Source organism: Rhinolophus ferrumequinum, chromosome 3, assembly GCF_004115265.2.
Source record: "Rhinolophus ferrumequinum isolate MPI-CBG mRhiFer1 chromosome 3, mRhiFer1_v1.p, whole genome shotgun sequence".
In the NCBI taxonomy this organism is placed as follows: Eukaryota; Metazoa; Chordata; class Mammalia; order Chiroptera; family Rhinolophidae; genus Rhinolophus; species Rhinolophus ferrumequinum.
Window position 1 is genome coordinate 61323746 of NC_046286.1, and position 12337 is coordinate 61336082.

Sequence of the window (12337 nt, forward strand, 5' to 3'; positions counted from 1 at the left end):
ATATAAGATGGAGTCTGGGCATCACTATTTTAAACATCAGCTCCCTAGTATTCTAATTCTAAATGCTTTAGATTTATAATCTCATTTAACTCCATGCTTCCAACAATTCTAGAAGGTATTATTCTCATTTTATGAATGAGGAAGTGAGGCTCAGTGGTTAAATAATAACCAGGGTCTCACAACTGGTAAGATCACACGTGTTAGGCATGGCGGGCGGAGGCACGGCGGGAGGAATGAGTCGCAGGAGACCAAGATTGGTCTATTAGAATCTATTTGGCGTGTCTTGGGCTGCTGGAGGTCAGGCTAGTAAAGACCATAATCTCCCCAAGCAAAGAGAGGTACGGAGTTTTATAGGAGGGGTAAACGAGGCTGTTCTTCCTTCAATGCTTCAGGGGGTTTTCGTTGACAAAGGGTTTCAGGGCGTGAGGAAGCCCTCCAGCTGCACACCCTGGCCCCAGGTTGCCATCGGACCCCGAGGCCCGCTGCTCACAGGCCCCCAGGAGATAAAGCAAGACGGGATCAAGACAAGACGGCTTCTAAGATAAGGTTTCTGCTCCTGGTCTAAATATGGCTTAATGTATAGAGCATATAAAATGTATTATATATGTTGGATTGAGGTTTGCAAAACGAGTAGGGACAGGACTATGGCCGCACATGTGTGAGACTGATCAAAGTGAAAGTAAACATGTTTATGTTTAGAGTATATACATGAAAGTAAACACGTTTATGTTTTTGTGTGAAACTGAGTATAACAAAATTGATAAACACCTTCACCTAAGAGGTAAACAACTCCTGGCAAACCACTTCTGGTTATCACCTACGAAGTAAACAAGTGCAAGGAAGAGGATTAAAGCAGAACTCCAGAGCAATGCCGTGAGAAGTCTGACTGGGCGCTCCGGCTAAGACCCTCTACAAGGTCCAAGCCGCGATACTCCGGGACTCTCCGAAGTTCTTCCTCGCAAGACCAGCTCGCCTCAGACCCGTCGTGGCCCAATCACCTCTCCCAGACCAGGAAACTTCACCTCGATTGACTCTGGGACTTGGTTCGTTATTAAATTCTATTCTGTATAACCTTCTGTGCTTACCAGAGCACTGCCTCTGGAGGGACACTGGCTCCCAAATAAAGCTATTACTTTATCTGAATCTGTGTGCCAGGACTTTCTTCCCCACTCGTGTCACGAGTGCCACACAGGGATGTAGGGCCCTGCGAAAGGGTTAATGTCCCCTTGACTTTCAGAAATAGACTGAAGTGTGGAGACTGCCTCACAGGTGCTAGCCACACTTAACAAGACTTAACCTGAGAACCTGAATTCTTAACCCCCATGCCAGCACTACTGGACTGTGGACCAAAAAAAGGGTTCTATGGAAAGTAATCTCACAGGATGATCTCATCATAAATTCCTCAGATCATGGTGGGAAGTCACGCCCCAGGCATGTAACTTTTTAGTAAAAAGTTTACCTTTGCCTTAAGCCAGCCCTGTCCATTGTTTTTGTGGAACTAGGTTAACACACCTTTGAAATAAGCTATAGCCACCCTCAAGAAAGCACATAATCTGTTAACTATCCTGTAATCCAAACCCGGCCTTGCTTTCTTCCAACTCCATGTTATCTTCCTTATATTCCCTTCTTAATTTCAAATGCATAAAAGAAGCGACAAAACTGTTGTTCTCCAGATCATTTGAGATCTTGCCCCCTGGCATATGTCATCAGTTTGGCTCAAGTAAACTCTTATAAATAAAAGTCTCTACAGACTTGGATGTTCTTAAGTTGACAGTGCCTACCTCCTAAGGTCTTTGTGAGACTTAAATACTGCAAATAAAGTGTTTAATTCAGGGACTGGAATATATTAAGTGACAAATAAAAGTTAGCTATCATCATTAGCTCATAACACGAAAACAGAAATTCCTAACCACTTTCTCTTAATTATGCAATTCCTTCTCAGGTCAATCTTCAACCTTTTTTGGATCCCCTACTTTTTTCTCCCTGTAAACATACAGAGTTGCCCTCCAAATGAACCACAGGGCAGTCACTGTCATGACCTAGGGGACGCTGAAATGGGTTCAGAACAGGCTTCCTCAAGCTGCTGTGCCATGTGAATTATTTTGAGTTGAAGGCAATGGAGACCCTATGGGCTCACAAGAAACTTCTGCCCCTTCCTTCCCATACATATGTTAATTAAATTTGGTTATTTTCTCTTGTTAATCTGTCTCAGGTAGATTTAACTATTAGACCAGCTGAAAGAACCTAGAAAGGTAGAGGAAAATTTCTTCCTCCCCACAAGGCTCTGCCAGAATATATAGCACCTAAAGGAGGCAAAGAGAAAGAGAGAAGACAGGAGCCCCAGAACCTCTTGAGAGGGTGGTGATGAAACCTGCCTGGAATGAAATCCTGAAAGACAAGCCAAAGCTCGAGTGTTCAGTAAATGTTTTTCATGTAAGTAGTTTGCTGATGAGTGGGGAGTCAGAAGAAGGAACTAATGAGGGTGTCAGACAAAGGAAAGGGGGCAGCTCTAGACCTGAATATTGGGGATCCTTTCTTTCCAGCTGAGTCATGTATTTGTTTGGAGGCTTATACTGTATTTGCGTTTCCGGGCTTACTTGTTGAAATGGATGTAGAAGCGAACCCAAGAGGGAAATGAGCACTTTGCTGACAGGCAGTGAGCTCAGTCCCCAGTGTTAGGGTTTTGGGATCAGAGGGAGTATGGAGCTGACCTAGGTGCAAGGACTGGGCAGGGACACAAGTGCTGAGTGTGACGCCCTCAGAGGCAGAGCCCTGGCATCTACTACCACTCCCCTCAGAACTACATGTTTGAAGTGGTGAATCTACTCAGCTTGTTCAGGTGAAACACTAAAAAAATTTTTGTTCCTCTAGTGACTGAATTTACAAAACGGAGTGGACGATTTTCACCTTAAATCGTGTAGAAATAATTTTTAAAAAAAACTCATGTAGAAATAAACAGTATTACAAGAAGTGGGGAAAGTTTTGACCAAAAATTCTACCTCAACAACCATAACTTACTCAGCTTTCCTATATGAAAAAGTTGAGAGAAATAAAGGTGGGAGGAAGAAATGGAAAAGGACCAAGGAGACCTTTAAGATCAAAACAATTTCAGGCTGAAAGAGAACAATCACTGAGATTCAACCTCTTTTCAAAGTTTTGCCATAGGGACAAATTACAAGGGTAAATTCTTTGGGTAAGATGCACATTTACCAAGGTGAATGTTTATAGTCACTGCCATTTGAACTTTTGATCCTCAAGTCATTTGAAACTTACCCAACACTATATGTACGACCTCTTGTATTTGCCTTGTACTGTAAACTTGAAATACTGAACTTTAAAAATACTGTCTTATTCTCCCCAACTAAGACTGTAAACTCTTTGAAATGGCTGTATCATGTCCCTGCCCCCCATTCTTCACCAAAAGGGTCACAAGGAACTCAATTAATCTACTGAATCTTTAACTCCTCCAAGTTTTTTGGAATGCCCTTGGGCAATGCATTCTGAAAATAGACACTCAACATCATGTTTTTAGTAAAAATCTAATGACCAAGAGCCCAGCCAGTGTAAACACATTCTTTCCACATCTTCACTTTAATGACAAAAGATTGCTTAGATTTAGAGAAGAAAAGGGGTGGACTTCTTTTACAGTTTGTTTAGGTATTAAAAAGAAGCAGCTGAGAGTTCTTTGGATTTTATGAGGTATCAGGGTGCAAAGCCCTGGGTGACCTAGCTTTCGGTTATTGGTGCAAAGCTGAACACCATACTCAGAGTAATATGGGCTAGCTCCCCCCTCACCCCGCCCTCCATGGGCACTTGAAGCTGAGAGTTGTCTTGTACATTAAGGTCCGTCCTGCCAGGCCATAAACCAAATGCAAACTCAGGGCTTCTCACCCGGACAGGCCCACAATGAAAGCAGAGGAGCTGCATGGAAAGGAGCCACATGCAGAGGAGCAACCCCCAGGAAGCGTCCGAGACTCCTTCCCCAGAGAACCCCTTACAAAGACAACCCCAAGTAGCAGAAGCTCATTTGAACGTGGGCAGAGCTGTAAGCCGAGGAGACGGGCACATATGGCTGGGAGCATGAGGAACAAGGGAACGAGGGCACAAACCCCGTTCCACCCCGCGGCCAGGATGTTGTGTGCCATTGAGTATGTGAGCGTCTCAAATCTGCTCAGGAACTGGCGGCCGCACAGCCTGGCCTGGCACTGCCTCCAGGTGGAAGAGAAGCAGGTGGCTTTATTTTCTGAATGCGAGTGAGGGAGCCGAGCCCGGGCTTAAAGAAGGCAGTGTTCCGCGGCGGGAACACCTCATCATGAGGCTCGGGCAGAGCGCGAAACTCGCAATGAGGCTTCCCGGCCAGAGCCGCCGACTGCACTGGAAGCCCGCAGTGGGAACAGCCTCGCTGGCCTAGGAGCAGCGCCACGGGAAGCCGTGGAGCGGGCCCCGCCGCGTCCCCCAGCCAGCTCCGGCGGCCCCAAGCGCCAGCCACTCCGCCGCGCAGCCAGCACAACATTCCATTTGAAAGTAACACCCACGTGCGCTGGTAAACAAGCGCGCGCGGTTGGCGGTGCCGCGCGTCCTGGGCGAGCCTGTGCGGCGCGCTCCCGCCCTCCTCCCGCACGTGTCTGCCAGCTCCGCCCGCGCCGCTACAGCGCTGCCCAGGCTCCTCCCCCTCGGGGGGCGCGCACCGCCCCCGAGCCTCGAGCTCCGCCACTGCTGGGCCCTAGAGCGCCCCGCATTACCAGGCGCGCCCCGCAGAGTGCTCTCCAACTTTCCTCCCTCGACGCCACCTCATCTCGGCGGGACCCATCGCCCTAGGTTGGCTCCCTCTCTCTCACCACCCCTGCCTTCTCACGTCCTCCTCCTATTAACTCTCCCTCCTTAAGCGCGCGAAGGATTGGTTTCTGGTTTTTCCCCTCCTCCCTCTCGTCCTTACAATTTTACTCGATTGTTTATTATTTGCAGGGGGGCGGGGGCGGAGAGGGGCGTCTGGGGCCTGGAGACTAGTGGCCGCGGCCAGTCAGCTCTCGGCGTGTCTTTACGTGTGAGCAGCGCAGCGAATGGCGACGCGGCGCAGAGCTCCCGGGTCACGCGCGTGTGGATACAATGACATCATCTGTTTGTACGCGTCGAACTAGCTTGGTGCAGGGGCGGGGCCGCGCGTCACTGGAGTGACGGGCCCTGCGCAAAGCCCGGAGCCTGGAGCCGGCCGGGTGGGCGGACTTCTGCGTACGCTGGGTTGTACCTTTTTGTGTATCCGAGTGTTGCCGAGCCCGCTCTAGACTCTAAGGTATCTCCAGTGACTTGGAAGGATTTCAGGAAAAAAAGAAAGATATTGATAAAAGTGGAGTTTTGGTGTGCGTGTTGCATGTAGTGTGCATTCTTAGTACACAAATGATTTAGCATCTGATCATTGGATACAGACTTCTAAAGATGTTTTTCTAAACCTAAAGGAGTTTTTCTTAAGAATGCACAAATAGACGTTTGCCGTCATTTACAAATTAGAATCAAATTATTTCCCATTCACAGCTGTTCAAAATCTGCTCTTGCGTTTAGGAATGTGAATAATTTGCTTTTTCCGGTGTTACATTTCTCCCCTAGTTTGCCATGAAAAGTGAAACACGACTGCGGTCGAGCGTCCTGGGTAAGAGACTCAGTGCAAACCTCTTAGTGCCTGATCAAATCTGAGGGCATCAGCTTATCGAAGTCCTGAAGGCACCAACATCTTCGCTTGTCTGCATTTCCACGCCGAGGTAACCCTTGCCATCTGCGGTCAGCATCTTATCTCGCGTGTTACCTGGTGTCCGGTTCTAATGGGGAACCCGACACCAGGGCGGGTCCAGAGCCTGGCGGACGGACACGCTTGCCGGGGACCCCGGGAGCCAGGCTACTTAGAGAGGCCATGCGACTGCGCTCGTGGAGCGTGTGAGGCTCTGCGCTCCCCCCTCCCTCTTCTCCGGGGCCCTCACCGCGCTTTGTTGTCGTTGAGACTCTAGGGAGAGAGGAACCCGGCGGGGACAGTTGAGGGAGCCCGCCGAGTCCGGGGCTGCAGCGCGCGCCCTGACACCCACACCCGCAGCCCCGCGGAGCCGAGTCGCGCAGGCGCGCGCGCGAGCGCACGCACACACACCCCGACACCAGCACACCCGGGCCCGGCGCCCAGCCCTCCCTCTGGGCGGGGATCCGCCCGCCCGCCCGCCCGCCGTCAGCTTAGGTTGAGGCACCCTGCGTGTGTCTATAACTTTGTGCTTCTGCAGCGGCCGCCCTGCTCGTGGAAGGGAGGAGGAGGAATGTGGAAGGCGGCGGCGCGCAGGCTGACAGGCGGTTCCTCTGGCGGGCTGCGGCGGCAGCCGGAGCGCCTCTCCTTCGCGGAGGTTGCACGCCCCCTCCTCGCCGTGCCCCGGGCCCGCGCGGGATTGTGCGTCCTCCCCCCTCGTCCCTGAAGGGAAGGAACCGAGGTAGGCGCCGGAGCTGTGCAGCGGGGCGGCCGCCTTCCCGGTGACTCCGGATCTGCTTCCGAGCTGGGCCAGGCGCTTCCCTTTTCCTTCCCCGTGACTCAGTGTGCGCGCCCCCTTCTCTCCCGCTAGTGTTTTTAAAGGACTTGAGTGAAGGGGGGAAAACTGTCAAGATGGCAGCAGCGGGAGCAAGGAGGTGATGAACGTGCTGGTCCGGGTTTTCTGGCGGCTCGGGAGACTTGGCGCTTCCCGACCTGTTGGAAGATTTATGTTCCGACTTGCCCCCACCCTCCGGTTCTTTCCTGGGAAGGGGGTGGAGGGCACAACGTCCGTGAGAAAATAAACCGCACAAAACCCCAAACTGGCCGTTCCTGCTCGGCTCGACCCTTTGCGAACATCCGCCAGCTGCTTGCCCCGCTTCTTCCCGTCTTTTCTTTTTTCTGGAAGTGACAAGGGCCCGTCTGCGCTCGTACCCACGTTCGCCCTCCCGGCCCGCGGGCGAAGAGGGGAGAAGGGAGCTGCCCGCGCCGTCCCCGGGTTCGGACCCTCCGTTGGGAGGGGGGATGGCAAGGGTGCGTGGAGGCGGCAGGGCCGCGGACGGGGAGAAGAGCTGAAGACGCCACAGACTTTGGCGGCGCCGCGGCGGGAAGCACTTGAGCGGGCCCGAGCGAAACATAAACAAACGCACGCTCGCCCCGCTTCTGGCCCGGACCGCGGCTCCGCTGCGCCAGCTCTGGCCGCAACCCGCTTTAAAGGCGCGGCCCGCGCCCCTCCCCCGCCCCTCCCCCTTCGTCCCCGCCCAGCCACCTAGCCCAGGAGAGACCTGCAGATCTGGCGGCAGCAGCGGCTGCGTCGGCGGGGGGAGGGGGCTGCCCCGTGCGAGCCCGTCGATTCGCCCGTCTCTACCCGGCGGCCTGGCCAGGGGGCGGCGTCTGCTGCGCCAGGTTCGCGGGACGCACGTCTCCAGGTCTGCCTGCTCCTGGGAGGCGGGCGCGGTGCGGTCGGGAAGCGGCGGCGGCGGCGGCGGCGGGTGAGCACTAGCCGAGCGCTGGGCTCTACCCCGGGGTAACCAACTCCTTTTTTCTCTCCGTTCGTGCCTCCCAGGCGGCGGCAGTAGCGGCAGCGGCGCCCGGCACCCCGAGCCTTCGCGGCGTCCCCGTCCCTCCCCCGCCGCACCCCGCCCGGGCGGAGAGGAGAGCGCCAGAGCCCGAGCCGCGGGCGGGCGGCGAAGATGGCAGAGGCGCGGGCCTCCCCGGCCCCGCTCTCTCCACTCGAAGTGGAGCTGGACCCGGAGTTCGAACCCCAGAGCCGGCCGCGCTCCTGTACGTGGCCCCTGCAGAGGCCCGAGCTCCAGGGGAGCCCGGCCAAGCCCTCGGGGGAGGCGGCCGCTGACTCCATGATCCCCGAGGAGGAGGACGATGAAGACGACGAGGACGGCGGCGGTAGGGCCAGCTCGGCCATGGCGATCGGCGGCGGCGGGAGCGGCACGCTGAGCGCCGGGCTGCTCCTTGAGGACTCGGCTCGGCTGCTGGCTCCAGGAGGGCAGGACCCCGGTTCCGGGCCAGCCCCCGCGGCGGGCGCGCTGAGCGGGGCGACGCAGACGCCGCTGCAGCCTCAGCAGCCACTGCCACCGCCGCAGCCGGGGGCGGCTGGGGGCTCTGGGCAGCCGAGGAAATGCTCGTCGCGGCGGAACGCCTGGGGGAACCTGTCTTACGCTGACCTGATCACTCGCGCCATCGAGAGCTCCCCGGACAAACGGCTTACTCTGTCCCAGATCTACGAATGGATGGTGCGCTGCGTGCCCTACTTCAAGGATAAGGGCGACAGCAACAGCTCTGCGGGCTGGAAGGTGCGTACCCACCTCGGGCAGGCGGCGGGACCCGCCGGGCCTTCTGCGCAGTGCGAGACGCGCCTTCCATTCGCGGAGCGCGCCTGCTGGAGTAGGGGAAAGGGTTAGCAGTGAGCCTCCTCCGTGGGGCTTTGGGGATCCTTTGTGACCCCGGGAGCAGGGGGACCTGGGGGTGGCCGCGGGGGCGTGGGTAGCCTTCCTGGGAAGTTTCGGCCGTGGCTAGGTGCGGAGAGGGGCTGGGGACTCTGGAGAGGGGGCAAGGGACTCCGGTGAGGGAGGGACAAACGGACAAGAGTGCGTTTGCTGGATTCTCGGGACAGCGCGGAGGAGGTAGGTCCGGGGACAACTTTGGAGTAGAATTCATGGTAGTGGGGGTGCGGGGAGACACCGCGGGTTGACTGAGGGGGTGCGGGGGGGGGTGTTTGAGACTCGGTGCCGGGAGGAGGCTTTGGACTTGTGGTTGCCAGCCTGTCGCAGGAACATGGTGCGTTGTCACTAGCTGGATGAGGACCCTTGGATCTAAGTTTCGGGCTTGTGGGTGTTAACTCCCATCGGCGTAAAGATCTTAGAAAAAGCAGTGGTTGCAAACCTTTTCCTGGCTGGCTCTCTGGTAACACCTTTATTGCTCAGAGCTGTCTCTCAAGGAAACCTGCCCCCAGTAGCCTCTGGGACGTTCTGGGGCCTGGAACGCGCCAGCTTTGCCCCTTCAGTGCCGTCTGGCCTCACCTGCTGCTCCCTCCGAGGCCTGGACTCGGGAGTCGTTTGAGGCTGGGTCCAGGTGCGGAGGACTCGCGGTCTGGTGCTTCACCTCGGCCTTTCAGATACACGTTGGGTGGCAGGGTTGGGCCGTAATGGCTTCTACCAATAAGTGAACCTGGAGAGAGGCTCTCTACTGTTCCTTTTCGGCCTCTTGGGGCACTGGACACGTGGTAGGGAGAGGTGTGGAAAGGCCTATGATGTAATGACTTCCTGCAGTTGGGCATCCAAAGAGATTAGCTTCTGTGCCCCTGCTGATACCCAGCTGCTTTGCTCCTAGTGGCACCTCATCCTCCTGCTCCTTCCCCTAAGATATGAATGTGTCAATACCAGGCAAAAGGGAGTTCTGCGTAGTTGGAGATATACACCGCTTGCTTATCAGTTGCTTCTATTTGCAATTACCTTTTTTTTTTAATTAAAGAGGTAGTTACTTCTTTCTGTCCTTCAATTATTGTCTTTGGGGAGCCCTGTATCTTCCTGGGTTCCAGTAGGTGTATAAAATAAGAACAGTTTGACCTTAGCAGAGAACTGAAGCACTGGAGAGGAGACTGTATATGAAAAGCTAAAGAATTTAGTGTATTTATTTTTAATTTGCTTTAAAAAAAAAAAAAAACCTTGTGAAGTGCCTGTTTTTTTTTGTTTGTTTTGTTTTTGTTCTTGTTTTTCAGTTTTCTTATGGCCAGTATTGGAGAGGCCATGTTTAGATTTAAACTTTGCTTGGATTAAACAAACTTTAAAAGCAAAACGTGTGCTGTGATATTCCACAAAATCTGTTTCATTTCCTTTAACAAATGCTGACATTATGAATATTACATTTGATTTAATTTTATTGCTTTGCAGAGGAATGCCAGTTGTGTGATACGAGGGCTATTTACCGAAAGGATGAGTGCCATTTGAAGGTAGTGCTAACGTGGTATCTTTTAAAACTGAGTTTCCAAGAGGATAGCAAGGGTTAATCTCAGGATACAGTGTTAGGAAGGGGAGACTTGACAGAATCTAAGAAGATGGATTTCGGGGTTGGGAATATTTTTCAAATTTCTCACACTTGAAGTTTACTTCTGCATGTTTTGAATTGGGTGCAGAGAACCTGTTAATTAAAAGTTAGCTAACTTTTAACTTAGTAAAAAAATAATGTAGGAAGGGTTTTCACCTTTCCTATGATTTGTAAGATTACAAAGTAATTTAATTCCACAAATAACATTTCTTTCTATTGTGCTTATAGTTAAAAGTAATGACAGTTTACTATCATTTGATTTTTTTAAAAAAAGGTTTATGTGAGAAAGTGGTATTACCAAAAGTAGCCATGAATTGAGACTGGGCTAATTATGTTTTCATGTAGCTTGCAGGATTTGCAGTAGAGATTTTGAGCCTAGTCATAAACTTTATGGTTTTATGTCCTAACCATTTTTTGGTGTCATAGGTTCTTTTTTTCCTTCTCTGCTGTCTTAATCTCTCTTTTACTAAAATCTTATGAAATATTGTAAATTGAAACTCTCAAGCCTTAATATGTTTAATATAGGGCACACATTTTATGATTATTTTTACTTTAAAATTTTACACCAATTCCATTTCTGAGTACCATGTGACAACTAATCCTTGAAGGCTAAAGGGATATAATTTAGTTATAGAGTTTTTGTAAGATGACCTTTATCACAAGATGCAGCCATGCAGGAACTTGCAAATCTTTGCTGATGGAGAGGGCCCTTTGAAACGGGCTGGTTTCATATTCCGATTATGACTAATAGCCAATCTTTTTTGTGTTTGTGGGTTAGTGAAGGCAGAAGAAGAGGGAAAAGGGAGAGGTCAGGAGCTAATTGTGACCCAGGTCCATGTGTCCAAGTTTCAGGAGTTGATTCCTGTCATGGTTAGTCATTTTGGAAGTGTGCATGTGCATTTAAACCACACTACTTTCATTCTGAGTTGTGCATTTGGGTTTTTAACCTCTACAAATGTCTAGAATTCAGGTTACTATTTCCTAGTCATGTGTGCACATAGGCACAGTACGCAGGACATAAGCCTTACTTATTTTGTGGCTTTTGGGGCCATTGCATTAGGAGATCCTATCACTAGGATTATCACTCTAAGATCATAGAATGAAAAAATTAGGAAAGAAGCCTTGGAGATCAGAATCGAGACCATTGGTTTGAAGCTCTGGTTGCATATGAGAATCACCAGGGAGCCTTTAAAAAAAATATCAGTACTCAGGGAATCTGATTTACTTGTGCTGATGTGTGGATTAGTGTTTGGTGCTGGTGGTGATTCTTATGTACAACCAAGGATGGGGTTCACTGATCTAATTTAACTCCCTTATTTTATAGGTGAAGAACCTGATTCTTCAAGTTATTTAATGACTTTTCTAAGATCACACAGCTAGATAGTACAGAGGTAATTAGTAGCCACAGTTCTAGAGGTCTTTGTTCTTAATCACACTATTTTCCTCTTTAAATTGATCTTTTTTAAGGTCATTTACCAAGTAATGAAGTAATGAGTAGTCTTACATAAGTAGAAGTTGCTTTCCTGAAAAGCATGTTTGCCTGTCAATCTAAAAATGTCTTGGTTATTATTTTAGCATCAGAAAGGACTATCGATGGAGGCCGAGTGCGTGCATCATGTTTGTATAGCTGTCCAGTGCCTCTCAGTATGGGAATTTGGGAACTATGAAGTCATAAAGGGGCAAAAAAGATAGCATTTTAACAAAAGGAGGAAGTTCTTGGTTAACTTAACTTGTGTCAGAGGCATACTGTGCCAGGGAGAAAGGTGATGGCTGTCTCACAGGTTCTCTCACCTCAGGCATTAAAGTAGAAACGAACAATCAGATGTGGTTAAGAGGGCAAAAGGTTACATGTCCTTTAATTCTCATTAAACTTACTGGTACTGCACCCATACTTAAGTGGGTGAGTCCTCTTGGTTCCGCCTGTCTTGGGCAGACCTCTAGGACTCCAGAGTTTCCCTTGTAAGGCCTATTTATCACTTACTCTCCTACACACCCACACCTGCATTTCCCATGGACCAGGGCACGGAGACGTTAGGCGGCCACGCGTTTCGATGGTGGTTCCCACAGTTTCACAAATGTAGGCTACTGTGTGACGACTTCTGCTGCTACTTGAGGGTAATTCTTCAGGAGACCGAGACTTTCCTTCATGTGAGAATATACCCTCATGGCTCCTTCCCCAGGTAAAACGATGAGGGCTGACCTGCCACAGAATGAATGCTTGCTGACGTCCTCCTCATTCTAGTTTTTTAGATTAATGCATCCAGTTCCTTTTCAACCCCCTGT

General features: G+C 51.2%; 2 protein-coding genes across 6 annotated transcripts in view; one reads left to right on the forward strand and one right to left on the reverse strand.

Moving 5' to 3' along the window:
* The first annotated feature begins 4688 nt into the window (after positions 1–4688).
* Positions 4689–12337, forward strand: part of FOXO3 (forkhead box O3) — a 106932-nt gene continuing 99283 nt past the window's right edge. The window contains exons 1-3 of one of the 5 annotated variants that reach the window (XM_033101596.1): positions 4689–4818; positions 5602–5753; positions 7560–8304. In XM_033101596.1, the coding sequence (XP_032957487.1) occupies positions 7687–8304 (618 nt within the window). In that variant the 5' untranslated portion in view covers positions 4689–4818; positions 5602–5753; positions 7560–7686. Of the gene's footprint in view, positions 4819–4953; positions 5291–5601; positions 5754–6277; positions 6459–6731; positions 8305–12337 lie in introns of those variants that run through there. The other 4 variants (XM_033101603.1, XM_033101570.1, XM_033101588.1 and 1 more) reach the window with 4 other exon arrangements.
* On the reverse strand, positions 6211–7268 carry LOC117020678 (uncharacterized). Its single transcript, XM_033103303.1, has 2 exons — positions 6929–7268; positions 6211–6757 (listed from the first exon to the last, which is right to left on the reverse strand). Exons 1-2 carry the CDS (start codon positions 7129–7131, stop codon positions 6211–6213), a joined length of 750 nt encoding a protein of 249 aa, XP_032959194.1. The 5' UTR covers positions 7132–7268.

Bases quoted from the DNA above. Each gene is read 5' to 3' on its own strand.
- LOC117020678 (XM_033103303.1), bottom strand. From the start codon at position 7,131: ATGTTTCGCTCGGGCCCGCTCAAGTGCTTCCCGCCGCGGCGCCGCCAA. The intron at 6,758-6,928 runs GTACGAGCGCAG...CCCCCTTCCCAG, and splicing joins GGCCGGGAGGGCGAACGTGG to GAAAGAACCGGAGGGTGGGG.